This window comes from Eleutherodactylus coqui, chromosome 2 (assembly GCF_035609145.1).
Source record: "Eleutherodactylus coqui strain aEleCoq1 chromosome 2, aEleCoq1.hap1, whole genome shotgun sequence".
Lineage (NCBI taxonomy): Eukaryota > Metazoa > Chordata > Amphibia > Anura > Eleutherodactylidae > Eleutherodactylus > Eleutherodactylus coqui.
In genome coordinates, this window is record NC_089838.1 from 202,270,779 (window position 1) to 202,288,629 (window position 17,851).

The 17,851-nt window shown below is 41.0% G+C and overlaps 1 protein-coding gene across 1 annotated transcript in view; it reads right to left on the reverse strand.

Moving 5' to 3' along the window:
* The window catches only part of MAPK8IP2 (mitogen-activated protein kinase 8 interacting protein 2), a 74,243-nt gene extending 58,746 nt beyond the window's left edge, over positions 1–15,497 (reverse strand). Inside the window, exon 1 of the mRNA XM_066592229.1 lies at positions 15,151–15,497. Coding sequence (XP_066448326.1) covers positions 15,151–15,215 — 65 coding nt within the window. The 5' untranslated portion in view covers positions 15,216–15,497. The remainder of the gene's footprint in view (positions 1–15,150) is intronic.
* Positions 15,498–17,851: the final 2,354 nt, after the last annotated feature.

Genomic DNA, 17,851 nt, shown 5'->3' on the forward strand with positions numbered 1-17,851 from the left:
AAAAAGAAAGGTAGTGATGGATTTGTCTGTTAGTGGCACATTATATGTAATGAGGAGCTGGATATGCAAAACGCATGTAACAAATTCACATGTAACACACTTTGGTGCTGATCTGCAATACAATCTGCTGCATTCAGTGAGGATTACACAGATTACACAGATCTGCAGCAGATTTCACCCCTTCAATGGAAGGGGTGAAGTCTGCTGTGGATCCACATCAAAATCTTGTCGCAGTTTTTGGTGCTCATTTTCTGCTGCGGAAAATCTACAACAATTCTATGAGTGAACGCTGCCCTAAGGGTGGGTTCACACGGGGCGCATTTGCCGCGGAAATTCCGTCCGGAATTTCGCCGCGGCAAATCCGCCTGCGGCTGCTAATTCCAGGATTAGCCAGCCATGTGGATGAGATTTCTCAGAAATCTCGTCCATATGGGATGAAGAATCTGTCGCGGCAAAACCGGCAGAAGCCGGAACTGCGGCGCGGATCAGCCGACTGCAGCATGCTGATTCTTTTTCTTCCTCCGCTGCGGCTGCGAGGAAGAGCGAGCGGCCGGGCAGCTTCAAAACCTGCGGCTAAGTGCCGCGGGTTTTGAAGCAGCGCTTCTCCCGGTGGAAATCTCGCAGTCTTTCGCTGCTGCCAAACCGCGAGATTTCCGCCGGGAATCCGGCGTGTGAGAACCCAGGCTAAAGGTCTTGTTTTACAGAAAACCTAATAATTATTCAACTGTGACAATTTAGAAAGCAATGCTTCTGTGTATAGATGTTGTTACATACCGGTTAATCATCCTGGCCCACAGATGACAAATCTGTTTGCTAACTTACCCCCGGGTTGTAACAACATATAGACCTAGTCTGTGTAATAAACTATATAATTTCAAATGCACTATCTTGTACTGATCCTCAGTTATAGGCTGTCTTATATTCTGAGGCTGCAATTAAATTTTTCAATCTTCAGAGCTGGAATCTCCCAGTACTCTTTGCTAACTCAAAGACTGCACAAAATTCGCTGTGGTAATTTTGCATTCTGTGACGTGGCATCTTTATGCCAGACGTTGTATAGTAATCTGATTTTGGAATGAGAAAGTCCCTCTAATATATAGTATTAGTGGAGCTCAGTTAAGCTGTCAAAAAGCTGGTTACCAATTGCAACCAGTAAAATATTACACACGACTCTAGTCTATAATACAGAATTATCTGTGGTTTGCTTAAAGTAATACATATCACACATAGTGGCAGACAATTAGACAAACACAACTTGTTCCTCGTTGTACCTCAAAATAAGTGTTTCTGAAAACATGGGAACAAATTATAGTCATTAGCAAGCCTGTCTGTAAAATGTTGTGACTAAAGCATAGTAGTCACAAACAACTGCAAGAGTAAAATGCTAAGTTACCACAGCTGTAAATGTAACTTACAAGGCCATCTTGTATCTTACACCCCTTTCCTTAAATGGGTTATCCCAAAATCTGAAGTTATTCCCTATTCTGTGGATAGGGGGATAACTTTAGGATTGGTGGGGATCACTGCTGATGCCCTCACTAACCCCGAGAATGAGGGTTCTGTATCCCCACACCCTCTCCTTACTGCAGCCCCCGCAGTGCGAAGATTGAATGGCGCGGTGATCGCCATGCTTGGTACCACTCCATTCACTTTCAATGGGACTGCCCAAGATGGACAAGTACGAATGCTTGGCTATTTCCATCAGCCCCAATGAAATGAATTGGGTGGTGGCCCCACATTCTCAGCCAGTGCTCCATTCAGTCTCACATCACTGTGGGTGACTCCACAGTGACAGGAAGGGGACACAGGGACCTCATTCTCAGAATCTGTTTGGGTCTCAGTGGTAAGACCCCAAGCAATTACAATTATCCATTATCTTGTGGATAGAAGATAATTAACCTTAGATTTTGGGATAATCCATTTAATTCCATGTAGTGCACTTTTATGTGAGCCCCTTTCTCTGTCAGTCTTACTATAGCAAGCTCAGCCATCACCAAAGACAGTAAAAGTAGATGTCCTGCCAACCACATTTACACATTGCATACTTATTCCGCAGCACTGTACAACACATGATGTCCGCAGTCTAAGTTCCCTATCAGTATGTCTCCAAGTGTGGGGAGTCAATGGTTAGCACTGCAAGGCAATATTGCTAACTACTGAGCCAGCATGCTGTCCCATTGGTGCTGCTCTTGCCAACTGGTCACCAGGAAGATCTCCCCTCCTTCCTGTCTCCCTTTGCACAGCTATGCTTGATTGAACATGTTCCTGCACAGTGATAAACGTAATCTGGTAATGATGAGATGTTTTTCTCCACCAAGGATGTGACAGACATGGGCAGATTTACTTAGACTGCTGTTTTATATGCTGTGAAGGCTGTGTTGGCATGAAGTGCTCTCCATGCATTAAGACGCACAAGCCTCTTAGTACATTTGTTGCATCTTCGGCCCGGCTGTGTGCCATATCTGAAGTCTACTACAGCTATGAGCTGATGAAGACTAGAGCTGTGATTTATGTCAGTTTTTGGCATTAATTATAGTAAATCTGATGGGGTGCAGGAGGCCACGGCCTCTACTGCTAAACCACACCCATTTTCTTAAGACTTTTTGTCATCACTTTTGAAACCCCATTATCGTCAATGGGCGCCTGTTGAGTTCCATCATAGAACTGAAAAGTTTAGTTAGGGGGGTGTTTTACTGCTTCAGTAACTCTGCATTCCCTACTGATTTATAATTCCCAAACTCCTGCTTCCACCCAGCTGCTTGTCACTCACCCCTAGGGACTGAATGTTTGATCCATCTTCTCATTTCTTTGTAAAAAAAAAACCAAATGCAGCAAATATATTGGTGCTTTTCAAATAATATCTGTTTACATGGTATTTGCACTTAAAACTACGCGTGTGTGTGTGTGCGTGCGTGCGTGCATTTTTTTTTCATTTATATAAAATAAATGTATTTTACAAGTATCTTTTTTTTCTGTACACAGCTGGTATTCAGGCTGTGTGTCTCTATGGCTAACAGCTACAAGAAATCCCAGTGTATTAACAGACATGTAATCATCCCCTGGTTCTAAATCCTGCTTCTTCCTACTCTAGTCCAGAGACATCAGGTTAGTACTGCGCACAGCTGGTTATACGTCCTTTACAAGACTTCTGACCTGCATTTTCTTATAGAGATCACAGCTTGCATAGTCACATCATTGTGAGAGAGGAACAATGGAGGAGAAATAGGCAAAGAGACTCAAGCATATTAAAGGGGTTATCCACACTTTAAAAATGATGGCCTGTCCTCAACATTTTACATCCTTATAGCTAATAGGAATTGTATGGAAATGTAAAGCTGTACATTTCCAAACGTTTAACGTATAAGTTTTGGTTTTAAATACCTTAAAAAAAAAAGAAAAGAAAGTAAAACGTGTTCAACTACAAAACTATATTAAGTTTGCAGTTAGACTATAAAAGTTAGACTTTTTAAAGTAAAAATGGATACAAATGTAGGGAATGTATGGCTATATGTGTAACATACAAGCTAAAAAAGAAGACCTATGCTTGTAATTGTATACATTTTTTGTGTCATGTACATTTGACATATATGCTAAATGTACACTAATAACGTGATGTGAACAGCCCACAACGCTATTTGTAAATGTCCTATTCAGGACAAAACATTGCCGACTCTGCACATTCTAATTAAAATGTAATCCTCTGGTTTATGGCAAGAATTATTTTAGGATTTTCTTCAGAGTTGGCCTTTAGCATTTCTTAAGTAAAAGCACAGATAATGTCTATTGATTAGGAAAAAATGTATTTGTAAGCAAATCTCTCAGATTGCTAGCTACAAAGAGTTCTTTATTCACTGACTGTATAAAGATTAATAAAAACTACCACCGTCCATATACTCTTAGGGCATATAGATATCAAAGAGGTGTTCCCCTGCTGAGAAAACCACCCCATCAGCCATACCAGAGAGCTATCTTGTCCATTCATCCAAATGATCTGCAATCAATGTCCCATTTCTCCTGGAGTATTTGCTGTGCTCGGGGAAACGTGCGTTACAAAACTGCAGAAGCACGGTATAAAAATAAGGTCAAGTTTTTTCAGATTACTGATTTGCAAAGCATATGGTCACAAGTTAAGCGATTAAGACTTAATTCCACACTCAGTTATTGAGAAACACAAAACCAGAACTTAACTAGACTTCCTTGGTAAATAAAAACAAAATGGAGAAGGATCACTTAATACCACAGATGGGAAGTGTTCAGCAATACAGTAATCTAGCTGAACAATAGACTAGGGATTAACTGATCTGGGATTCTCGAAAATTCAATGTGTGGCAGACTAGTATACATCACAGAAGGGGAAATATAAAAACATAAAAACAATCACAGAAAACGGCCATATACTTACTGACTAAGGAGTGCATATAGCAGCCCCCCCCCCTCTATATTAAGAGGCAGTGTGAGTGGCTGTCTCATTGGTGTCCCTCACAGGTGCAATTATCTCCCTCATTTTGTAGTCTGCTTCCTGCATGGTGAGAGGATGCAACTATATGCACTCCAGACTCAGTAAGTAATGGCCGTTTTCTGTGATTCTTTTTATGTCTTTATATTTCCCCTTCTGTGATGCATTTATATTAGTGTAGGGACCCACTACAGGCAAGGAACCTTGACGCGGTTAGTGGGCTGATGTATTTTGGCCAAAATCCAACTAATGCCTTGCATTTATTATCTATCATTCACATGCAGTGTGGCTTTAAAACTCCAGGGAGAGCCCAGGGGTGCAGTACCAATGTGGTTCTCTATTTGAAGTGCAGGGCAACCCGCCGAACTATTATGGCCTCATTAATAGGTTGCTGGTCTGCATGGTGCACTACATGTATCTGAAGGTCTGCCACTCTGTGGGAGATTATACACCAAGCAGCCACCCCCCTCTATATTAAGAGGCTGTGTGAGTGGCTGTCTTATCGGTGTCCCTCACAGGTGCAATTAGCTCCTTCATTTTGGTTTGCTGCCTGCATGGTTAGAGGATGCAGCTATATGCACTCCTTAGTCAGTAAGTATATGGCCGTTTTCTGTGATTGTTTTTATGTGGCAGACTAGTATGTAGGAAGGTGGAATAAAGATAATGTCTTGACTCAAAAGTGCCCTTCTTTGCAGAGTACTACAGTACTTTTTGCCTAAATCCCTCTATTAATCGTGAAATGTCATTATATTTGTAATGACTCATAGAATTATAGCATTAAATAGGACCTGTCAGCTCTCCTGTCATATCAATTTTCATTTCCCACAAATCTTACACTCTGCATTGCGTCATTCCCCTGTTGTGAATACACTGACAAATGGGCGTTACCATTTCCCTTGTCAATAGGTGACATCACTATACACTCTGATACTATCCAATCAGTGATGACAGTACCAGACTATCCGGACACATGCTAAGGCCTCATTCACACAGCAGAATTTTGCATCAGTATTTCTAAGCCAAAATCAGAAGTGGGTCCAAAATATGGATGAGGTACAAATCTTTTCATTCTAGCTTTTGTCTCTGTAGATACTACCCCTGGTTTTGGCTATTTTCAAATACTGAACAGAATACTGCCATCTGAATGAGACCTAAAAAAATGATAGTATAGAAAAGAAACCATGGATGGCAGATAAATCTTGATTGGATAATGCATTTCAGCATCGGATCAATGTCTGCTCTCATAAAAGTAACCCTTGGAGATCAAGAAATATTATTCAACAGTGGGTCATTAGGAAGTATGTGCCAGTTCTTAATGCCCTGCTGATGAAGAATAATATCTATTCCTTTTGCTCCAAGGATTACTTCTAGAAGAGCAGACATTGATTTGATGCTGAAGCACGTTAGCTAATAAAGGCTTATCTGCTATCTATGGGTTCCTTCTCTGTACTAGTAGCACCACAATCTCCTGGTTTCTCCTCTCATTGTCATGACCCTTATGGAGGTTTGTAACCATTCCGGCTCCCAGGAGGGCGGCAGCTTGTACATCACTTTCCAACAGTGCTGTCAGTGCTCAGCACACAGTGGGTGTGGGATATTTTATATTGTTCGCTGCACAATGGTGCCTTTTTTTTTTTCTTTTCACTAAAAGAATAGCAACACCCAGGTGTCGATTTCTTGATACATTTCCAAGAGATACAATAGCATAATGGAACAATGCAGAGGTCTAAGAAAAGGAGCTCCAACAGTGATTTCATGGAGAATACAAGTCTTTACCAAAACGCGCATATCAGGGGAGTTGAGAGGTCCCCTTTAAATTTACTATATTACTTCAAAATGAGATGGTTCATATCCGCAAAGCAGCTCCCATTCTATTTATTTTTATATACTGGCTACATTTTGTGATCTTCTGTAAATGAACAGTTTTTCACACAATGAAGCTTGATTCACAAATTAAGTTTCATCTCTCTCTGGAATCCATTTGCATATTAAAAACATGATGTGCAAAGCCAACCTAATTGTCCCTCCAGAATATTACTGTATGTAATAATGGAGTTTCATCAAATCAGTCAATGCCTTTCAGCCTTTCCATGAACTAAGCAATGAGAAAAATGAGTAATAGACTTAAAATGTACTAAATTCTTCGAGCATATTTACATAATAATCCTGTCTTTCCTAAGCTGAAGCAGTGATCAGTCTATAAAGACCCAGAAAAGATCAAGTACAAGTTGGTTTTATGAAAAAGCTCCTAATAAGCATTGCACTACGATACCCAAAGGTGTCTGACTCGGCGAGCCTGATTCTTATTAATTTACTTTCTTCCATCGGTTATCAGTGATAATAGGTAATAATTCTCACTTCAATGTGTAGATTTTAGATTTCACGTTATGAGGAGAGTTGAGCGAACGTACTCTTCCGAGCTTGATGCTCGTTTGAGTATTAGCATACTCGATGGTGCTCGCTACTCGAGCGAGCATCACGCCGTGTTCAAACCCGCCCCAGTTTTGGCCCCCTCCCCGCTGCAACGCTGCGCACATCAATGGTAGTTTGTGGCTGGCTTGGCGGAGGAGAGAGAGAGAGGGGGCGGGGGGGGAGAACGAGAGAGAGAGAGAGAACACGAACACAGGAGAAAAAAAAAGCTTGGCAACCGGCGGGTCCCATACAAAAATACTCGAGTCTCCCATTGAAGTCAATGGGGTTCGTTACTCGAATAGAGCTCTCGAATTTTACAAAAAGCTCAATTCGAATAACGAGGACCCGAGCATTTTGGTGCTCGCTCATCTCTAGTTATGAGTCATTTCCTGCTAAAGATGACTAAAAGAGCTACATTTGTGAGTCTGCTATCTGAGTCTATAGGGTTTTGGAAAGCTTTTCTTTTTTGCGTAAGGCTATATCCCTCATAATTGTCTCATTCATAAAATATTACTAATCCTTTCCCATTCTGGAGCACTTATTAATGTAGTATGTTACCATTCTACATAAAGTTCAGTGGTAGACACCCTATAGCATACATGATCATTTTCTTAGAGAACAGGACAGTAGAGGAGGGGGCCTCATTGCAAGGATAAAAATGGACCCCTTATATAGGTGCTAGATTTAGCACCCAGGACAGAAGGTGTTTGTTTTTCCTCTTTACTTTTCTATGTCCCTTAAACTTCCAACCCCCATGCTTTCAATCAAATTGATTTCCTTTGGAGAGGGGAGTCCTGCCTTGATTTCAACCCCCCAGTGAAAAAGGAGGTAAACCACACCTCACCAGGCTCCCTCTCTCCCTGAGTTCCTAACCAGCTACATGGTCTGCCTCTATGGAATGTGCAAATGAAAAGGCTCCATAGGGATATAGTTTGTATTCATGCTACCTTTCTGGCTCCATGGTGCCTCATACGACCTTATAATAAACACATGAGGCAATGGGGGAGGGCAATCACAATCCCTAAAGTCTCACATAATCAACAACATTTTCCAAGAACCTCATTATATTCTACAGCTAAAGGTCTACCAGCGAGGTGAATTTAGTTAGAAAATAGCATGAAACTCTCTCATGTAGCTTTGTGACTGTCAGTAGCAGAAAATCTAGAAATAGAAGAAATGTTCCTTAGTGCTATAACTGACGCCCACACACACTGCTATATGCAGAAAGTTTTGTGAAATATTTAAAAAGCTAATTGTCAGTGGACTGAACATAAGCCAGCCCTTTACATTATATATAACGCTGCTTACAGTGAGTACATAGCAGAATACTTGTTATCATAGCTCTATCTATGAAGATAGCTCTAAACAACAGCAGCAGAATTAGCAAGTTTTTAGCTTTTTGTGGCTCTAAGAACTGTCTATAGTAGATTAGTGTTTCCCAAACTCCAGTTCTCCTAACCATCAACAGTTCATGTATTCAGGATTTCCTGAATTTCACAGATGATGTAATTATTGTCAGATCCTCAGACATGGTCACAGATCTTACTATAGGATCTCCTCACCCATGAACTGTTAGAGAGGTAATGAGAACTGGAGTTTGGGAAATGGTGGGCTAGATAATGGGTTTCTAATCAGATCCATACTACTGTACCTACTAGTGAAAACATGCAGTGACAGTGCCTTGTGAAAGTATTCACCCCTAGGTGGTTTTTCTGCCATATTACACTACAAGCGGAAATTAAAATGGATTGAGTTTTGAGGGGTTTGGAGCATTGGATTCACACAACATGCCTACCACTTTAAAGGTGCTAAATATTTTTGACTGTGGCACAAACAAGTTAAGTCAACAAAAAGCAGAGAATTTTACTGTGCTTAAGTATTCATCCCCTGAAAGTCAACACTTAGCGAAGCCACCTTTTGCTGCAATTACAGCTATAACTCTATTACCTTAGAACATCTAGACATTGATGGGACTTTTGTTCATTCTTCCAGGCAAAACTGCTCCAACTCCTCCAAGTTACATGGGCTGTGTTGGTGTCCAGCAGTTTTCAAGTCATGTTAAAGGTTCCCAATTGGATTGAGGTCTGGGCTTTGATTACATTATTCCAAGGCATGTAAATCTTTTTCTTTAGACCCCTCCAATGTATCATTAGTGGTATGTTTAGGGCTATTATCCTGATGAAAGGTGAACCTCCACCACAGTCTCCAATCTCTGGCAGACTGAAGCAGGTTTTTTTTCAAGATAATTCCTTTATTTACCTCCATCCATATTTTCTTCAATTCTGTCCAGTTTTCCAGTCCCTGTCAAAGAAGAGGATCCCCATGGCATTATGCTGCCACCACCATGCTTCACTGTAGGAATGATGTTCTTGGGTTTTGGGGAAAGTATTGGGTTTGTGCCACAAATAGCAATTCCTGTGATGACCAAAAGTTCAGTCTTATCTGCCAGAGAACCTTCTTCCATGTGTTGAGGAGTCCTCGACATTCTGTATGGTAAACTGTTTTATTATTATGTTTTTCTTTAAGTAATGGCTTTTTTTTCTGGTGGCTCTTTCATAAAACCTGATTCTGTGGAGTGTATGACTTATAGTGGTCAAATACTTTATTCTCCATTGTGGATCTTTGCAGCTGCATCAGACTTATCGTCTTTGATGAGTCTCTGATTAATGCCCTCCTTGCCGATCTGTTAGTTTTGGTGGGCAGTCAAAGTTTGGGATAACTTTATGTAACCAAACCCTGATGTATATTTCTCCACAACTTTGTCTCTGACCTGACTGGAGAGCAACTTGGTCTTCACATTGCTTGTATAGTAATGTTGCAGACTTTCAGAACTTGTGCATTTATACTGACATCCTGTGACAGATGATGTGCCACTGTAATTGGGGACCTTATTCAACTAATTATGTGACTTCTGCAGGTAACTGGTTGGACCAGAGCTTATTGAGAGGTTTCATAAAAAAAGGGGCTAAATACATATGCGCTCACAAACTTGTTGTTTTAACTCCACTGTAAGCATTTAGACTATTTTGTCAAGTCTATGACATAAAATCTAAATTAACATTTATTTAATTCAGGTTGCAATGCAGCAAAACAGGAAAAACACCAAGGGGGTGAATACTTTCACAAGGCACTATAATAATGGAAAACTGCAGATGTAACATCATCATACTGGTGAAATCTGCCACTGGCTTTGTCTACCATTATAAAAGTTACATTTTTGTTACTTTTAGAATATTAATGAGTTCCCAATGTACAATATATAATAAATAAACATGACTTTTATAGCATAATAATACAATAAGGAATGGTGAAGAATAGAAACAATGCGGCTGTTCTATTTGTTGTGATTCTATTTGAAATGGAAGTGCTTCTACTGATAATAGCAGAGCTAATAGCACTACCCTTTGGAACATTACTGACTCCACTTCAATACTACTGAATGATATGAGGCTCATAGTGCCAAGTATTTCATGCTTTTAGACTCTACAATAAAGTTTAGGACGAGACAATAAGACAGCTGAGAACTGTACTCTGACTACAGCAACATAGCCTCAAACATTATATTCAAGTGCTAGGCTGGGGCTATACCGCAACATTAAATATGTGATGACGTGTAGAAACACGTGAGATGTGGAAACATGAATAGTGTGTCATGGATAACGATTATGGAGTCTAAGTTTAAGCTGACTGCAAATTTTGCCTGGCATAATGTTGTTAAGTAACAAGTCTTGTACAACTGTGACATTCTTATGTGAATCGTGGATCTATTATATTGATACATTCTATTGAATTATGACTTAAGGTCCGATCTGAGCCAGATGATGAGCAGCGGTCGCCAAAATCTGTGTTTATTTAAATAGGCTTCACACAGGCCCATACAGACAGTATAGAGAATAACCTATCACCAATACAATCGTGCATCCACAATGTATTTCCATCATTGGCGGCATTACATCCTACGTTTACACAAGGAGACGTGATGCCATTAGCAATCATCTTTGCAGCAGTACTAACGGTCAATTCAGCCACCAAATCAGATTTGCTCATTTAGCTGATTGTTACAGTGTTTACACATGGCAATGATTGGGTAAATGAATGTTCAGACGAATATTCACTCACAATCAGTGGGATGAAAATGTTGTGCTGGTTGAAAATATCACATCATGGTAATTGAGTTGATATTTATCCCTATTAAGGTTCATGTCTAAAAGGAAAAAACCCTTGTTAAAACACCCAAATCTGTAATACTACATCAGGATTTGCAATTTTCCTCAACACCTCCTATATATCTCTTATTCCAAAAACGTTAAGTATAAGCAATTACTGTATTGCATACAGAGACAATCAGAATTCTATGGAGTCCTACAGAGATGGAGCCACGTTGGAAGCCGAGCCGGTGCATGCATTGTTTAAAATGGGTTAGGCTTTATTGAGTACAATGACAACCAAACAGTGCAAGTGAATCTGCCTGGGGGATTATCCCAGAAGGAAAGTAACCACCACCAGCATCAGCCCGACCTTTCATATTAGACACACAACCACCATAGGTGAGAGCAGACAACGCACGTCCAGCCAATACCTCACAGAACAGTCTTGCACAAGAAGCATTTTTCTTCCTGCTTTTAGTGCTCAGAATTCCATATAAATACAATCTTACCACACTGAAAAAGCCATAAACGGCATTCGGACAACTAGAAAGTACCTGACCTCATTTTCAACATAAATAGGAATATCCTTCATAAGCAAGCTCTTTGATTCACATGACAAAGGATAACAGTACATTTATATCCCCTTATAAAGACAAAAATTAGGCATTGCACGTATGCTTAACCCCTTAAAGAGCTTGTTCCATGATAGACAGTTATCCCCTATCCTCAGAGGACCTCCAATAATGGGGCTCCAGCACATCCTGAAGTAGTATGTCCTTTCAATGTGACTGCTGGAGATAGCCAAGTGCTTGAAGTCGTTTATCTCTGGTGGCCCTGTTCAAATGAGTAGAACAAAGGTGCGCATATGTGACCAGCGCTGCCTGCACTTCAGGACATGCTGGAATCCTGTTCACAGGATTGTTGGGGGTCCCTGTGGATGGGCCACTACCGATATGGAAGTTACCCCCTATCCTGTGGATAGGACATGACTTCTATCATGGTACAACCCCTTTAAGGACTGGCTTATTTGGGTCTTCAGGACTCAGTGATTTTCCACTCCCGCACCATTTTTGACACATTCTAAGAGCTACAAATGGAATGGGCACAGCTCCTGTGTTGGTGTCATTAACTGGACATCATTTTATGTCCTATTGCGGTAAGAACACTAAAATTAGGATGCACTGGTATCTTCATTTCTGGTAAGGGGTTAGTGAATGACTTGAGCTGCTCAGCTCCCTTTAACAGCAATCCCCTGGCCCATTGCCTAGTGTAGGCCATGTTTTCAGGTGTTACAATATTGAATCACAATGTTTTTTTTAGGGCACTTCTAAAAAAATCTGAACTAAATCCCTAGAAACTGATTATAAAACTAATAATGTGAATAGGCCCTTCAGTTTCCCCCATTATTTTTTGCAAAACAATTAAAGATCTGTCCTGGAGTTGTTTTCATGTCCAACCACCTATTCTCCACTGAATTTAAAACTGAACTTGTCAGCCTTGTTATTTCTTGTGGCTTAGTGTTGGTGTCAATATCTTGCTGGAAAATAATTCTTCTCTCAGGTTACAGATCACTTATAGACTGCAGAATGGTCTCCTCTGGGGTTTCCCTGGATTTTGCTGCATTAATGTTATCCTCTTTCTTCAGAAGCCTATTGCAGTTGCAGACATTACATACTACTACTGATCTTACTGTCACTATGCTTTATGTTTGATGTGGTGTGTTTCTGCTGGTGTGTAGTGATTAACATCAGACACAGAATTTTACTGCCCAAAGCTCTTTTTTAGCCTCACCAGACTGTAGAAGTTTTTCTCACTTGACATCAGTCTTCCAAGTGAGTTTTGGTAAGCTACAGTTGGCATTTGATATCTTTAGCTACAATCTCTCTCATCTCAACCTCAGCAGCTTATAACTCCTTCAGAGTTTTCATAGGTCTCTAAAGCTACCTGTACACAAGAGAAAATAGCCAATTTTGGTGATTTTGGATGTGCATTGTTGATGCTAGTTTTTTAACCAATTGTTTTTGATGGCAAATGGCAGACTGCTTGCCAAAAATATGATAGACCATGTTAGATCATTTTGGCCGTAGTCAGCTGAAAATATACGTGCATGGTATGATTGGCTAAATTCGAATGATTTTATTTGTGATTTTGTGTAAACCCAAGTAGTTAATTTTTCTTAAAACTTACTCCCGATATCAAATTTGATCTGTAATGTTGTTGGTGGAATCATTTCAATAAGCGACTCCACGGATGATTGAGCAGCCATATTGCGACCGATCGTTATCTTGAATGCATAGCCAGTTTTAGGGAACTGGTATTGCTATTCATTGTTTAAAGAGAGCTTGCTCTGGGCAGATTTACATATGTGCCATATAATTCCTATTGTTTTATGATTGACTAAATAGAACTCCGAGAAACATTTTCTTATGTCCAACCCAGACTGATATCTTTCAATACAATTGTCTTTATTTTGCCATTTGTGCCAGGAAGCAGACTGATTACCAATTGGACTTTCCAGATACAGGTGTGTATATATACCATAGTCACTTTACAAATCAGAAGGAATCTGTGACTACTAATGTGACCCCCAAAACCAATCAGTGATTCCAGCTGTGATTTACGTCAGTCATAGTAATAAAGGTGCATATAATAATAATTCTAATGCAAGTAAATATATTTTCCCTTTCTCATTAAATGCTTGTATATTGATTCCCAACAAAAATATAAAACAAAGGACTGCGTTACGGATTTCCATTTGAATTCAGTCTGTTCCATTTTTGGAGCAAAAATTGAAAGTCAAACGGCATTGAATGTTTCCGTTTTTTTTCCCTCCATCAATTTCAATAGGTTTTCAAAAAAAATGGAATGCTTTCAGATAGATTCTGTTCAATGTGGTTGTTTTAACAACTGCGCCACTTGTTCCATAAAACAAAGGAACAGAATCAAAATCAAGAATTTTATTTATTGAAATCAATGGGAAAAAAATGCTTTATTTATTTGATTCCCATTACTGCACCCAAAACAGACAGACGTAATTCAAATAGAATGAACCCTGAACCCATAATGATTCAGTGTTGCTACGCAATACAACCTGAAAAGTCAAAGGGGTTGAATGCTATTAGGTATTCATTAGTTATGAACCTCTGTCTACAAAGTGCCATAAACCTGTCTGTGTAGTTGGAGAGATGGTGGGCCAGGTTTAATGGCCGGCAGCTCTGAGGTTAGTCCATTCACACAGCTGTGAGAGCTATAATGCAACATTGTTTATAACAGTTAAAAACATAGTTTCAAAATAGCCCAATGTTTTCAAAAATGTTTCCAATGTGTCATATTTGAGACAATTACAGGGTGAACGTTTGCCTGTCTCTTAGGACATTACAGAAATAAGAATTTCTGTATATGTGTAACTTAGTCCCTGTGGGAAGACAAGTGCCTGCCAACCCATATCCCAGGAAGCCATTTGTAACTGTAGCATTAGAATTCCCAACATGTAGCAGCTCCTTTCCCATACCGGTGGGCTAGATGAGTATGCAGTGATGTCAGTGTGAGCAGACTGAATATCATTGTCCCTTTTGTGTGTTGATATAGGCCCAGCATACGGAGCCCATTACTACAGCGATGCTCTGCAAGTCCTTTTTTTTCTGGCCATTAAATTAGCATTGCCATATTTACTGCATTGTGAGCTGAAATAGAATAGCAGAAAATACCCGGGTTTTTTTATTTGCGGATACAATAGTATAAGATTATGGAAGCACAAAGCAAATATTCAGTATAATATATTCTTTCCCCGTTTGTTGTCAGACGTGTACATTATGTTTCCTCCTTACAGTTTACATTGTATCTTAAACATCTCAATTTCGGTACAGCATTGTATCCATCCAATCACTGGAGGTGGGAGACAAGCAATCCATGGAGATACAATGTATCAATAATAGCATTAGCAAATGGGCAATCCTGGGCTCAGCTCTGCTGTTGTTGTGTAGTTGCTGGCACAGCTCCCACTGCATCCCTCCACTAATGGAGGACACAACTGGGAGGAGGGCAGCCCATAGGGTTGGCTGTGCCATCCACTACCCATCTGGGATTGCATGAATGCCACCTACAGAGGATGATGGCACAGAAGCTGGCGCTCACCTGCAGCCCGGAGGGGAGAGGGAGTGGAAGGTGGAGAGAGAAAACATCTCAGCTCGATCCGCCATCTTCAGCCAGAGAGGAGATGGACTGGAAGCGGATCATACACGGACACACCCTGGGGACAAGAGGAGCAGAAGAGTCCGGCGGACCGCCGAGGCCTGCAGAGGATACAAAGACGGGCGGCTGCGGGCACGAGGAGGGGCAGCGCCCACGGACTGCTCTGCGGACTGGACAGCCGGGCTCAGCGCTCCCTGCGGCCGCGCACTCCGTCCCGGCTCCTCCGGAGGATGTCTCCGCGCTTCTCACGGATTGCGCTGGCTTTGCTGCGGTTTGATGCAGTCACATCCAGGAGAGACTGCACAAGCTGGTAACCAATACACAGACTGGGGGAGGGGAGGAGGAGGAGGGCGGGGGCTGCTGGATGGAGGAGGACGCTGCTGACTGGGGACCAGTGATGGAGAGGAGCTGTCCGCTCGCTGGTGCTGAACCTGCTCGGGCTCACCACCTGCCGCGCACCACTCTGCCTGACGTCACCTCCAGAGCTGACATCCCAGCAAAACACTTAATCGGGGGATTTTTGCTGCGCATAGATTAACAAGAACCCGGGAGTATAACAGCTGGGGGGGAGGGTCGCCGGCATTAGGGGCTATCCAATCACCAGCACTGCTGTGACATGTAAGGCTGGGGGGTCTCCGCACACAGCCGCCCCCTTCTGACTGCTAGCAGCGGGCACAGTGTGGCCATTCTCAGTGCAGCGCAGAGGCCACAGGACTGCGGTACTTTCTAGCATCGGTGTCTTCAGGCTGGATGGGAGTTACAAGGTCTGAAGGCAGATGAGCTGTAGCAGATCAGACAGTATACAGGGAATACACTGGGAAACTGCTGGAAAAAGCATCTCACAGGGAACTTGTCACATTGAACATGGTCTCCAATCCACGGGCACCATATTGTAGAGAAGGAGGGGAGAAAAATCATACAGTGCTGTGCAAGTGTTTAGGCAGAAAATTGCTGGAATGTAAGAATTCTTTCAGAAATAGACGCTTTACTATTTTATTATTGTCAATTTAACAAAATGCAAACTCAATGAACAAAAGAGAAATCTAAATCAAATCCATGTTTGGTGTGACCAGTCTTTGCCTTCAAAACGGCATCAATTCTTCTAGGTAAACTTGCATAAAGTCAGGGATTTGTTAAATTAAAGTCAAGTAACCAATTATACCAAACAGGTGATAATGATCATCATTTTGATACATAGGTTGAAACACAGTCATTAAGTGAAACAGAGATGGAGGCTTAAAAGTGGGTGAGGAACAGCCAAACTCTGCGATAAAAGGGGAGGTTGTGGAAGAGCGTTTCATGTCACAGGTCATACATCATGGCAACACTGAGCACAGCAACAAGACACAAGGTAGTTATACTGCATCAGCAAGGTCTCTCTCAGGCAAAGATTTTAAAGCAGACTAGGGTTTCAAGATGTGCTGTTCAAGCTCTTTTGAAGAAGCCCAAGGAAACTGGCAACGCTGAGGACCACAAACACAGTGGTCGTCCAAGGAAATTTAGTGCAGCAGGCAAAAGGCACATCATGCTTACTTCTCTTTTGAAATCACAACACCGATGGGTTCTGTAAGATGTTTGGAATAACCTCCCTGCCAAGTTCCTTCAGAATAGTACCGTATATAGTTTTATGCCAAAAGAGTTGGGATAACCTGTAACTTATTGATTTCAATCTATTGTGATCTTAAGTTTTATTGGGTGGTACTATTCAGTGATTGGCAACTGTTTCTGTATGACACTTGTATACAGGGAAGGATGGCATTCAATAGTTTGCACTGCCCACTGTCCTGCTAAACGCACCGAGGGCAGAAATTTAAATAAATAAAACACAAGTTTTGCAGTTCTCTGTGCACAGTGGATAGAACATACCACAGCATTCAGACTCCTGCCAGGATCCAAGTTATTTAATGGGCAGAAATAGTGTTATTCCTCATGTACATGCACAGAAGCTAATTCTGAAAAGTTAGGCACTGAAATGTAAGTAAAATACTTAAATTAAACAAAGGATAAAAATGTGTTAATTACCAGCAATTTATTGCCTGATCTTATTTTCTCTTGTGTCTTTGCTAAAAAAAATTCTGTAGCTGGATGACGGTTTGCCATGTGCTGAGGATGTATAGAAAGCTGAGGAAGGGTGATATATCCTAGACTAAAATATTGACATCAACATAAGACTTCTATGGGCAGCATGTAACCTGATCCATCAGTGAGCTGATCATTTTGTCTATCATGCAGTAAATTCAGAGTGAATTTTCAGTACAGAAGGCAGAGAAGAAGAAGTGGCTCATACGTGGAGCAAAAGGCATTTTTCTCTACTAAAATATATTACAACATTTTGTACACTCTTTTGCATTATTGATTTATACAAAGCTTGTTGAAAGTACATTGCCTATTTAAAATCTTAATATAATATTAATCTTTATTTGTATAGTGCCAACTTATTCCGCAGCGCTTTCGAGGTACATAAGGAACACAAACAATACGAAATTTACAGAAATTACAAGTTACATGTGGTATTCAATTATTTGGAAACAAAGGGGGTGGGGTGATACAGAAGGTACAGGGGCAGGCATCAGAGCAAGGGGAAACACAGCAATGTGACGATAACGTGATATACAGTTTTCAGCACACAAACAGGGTAGTACAG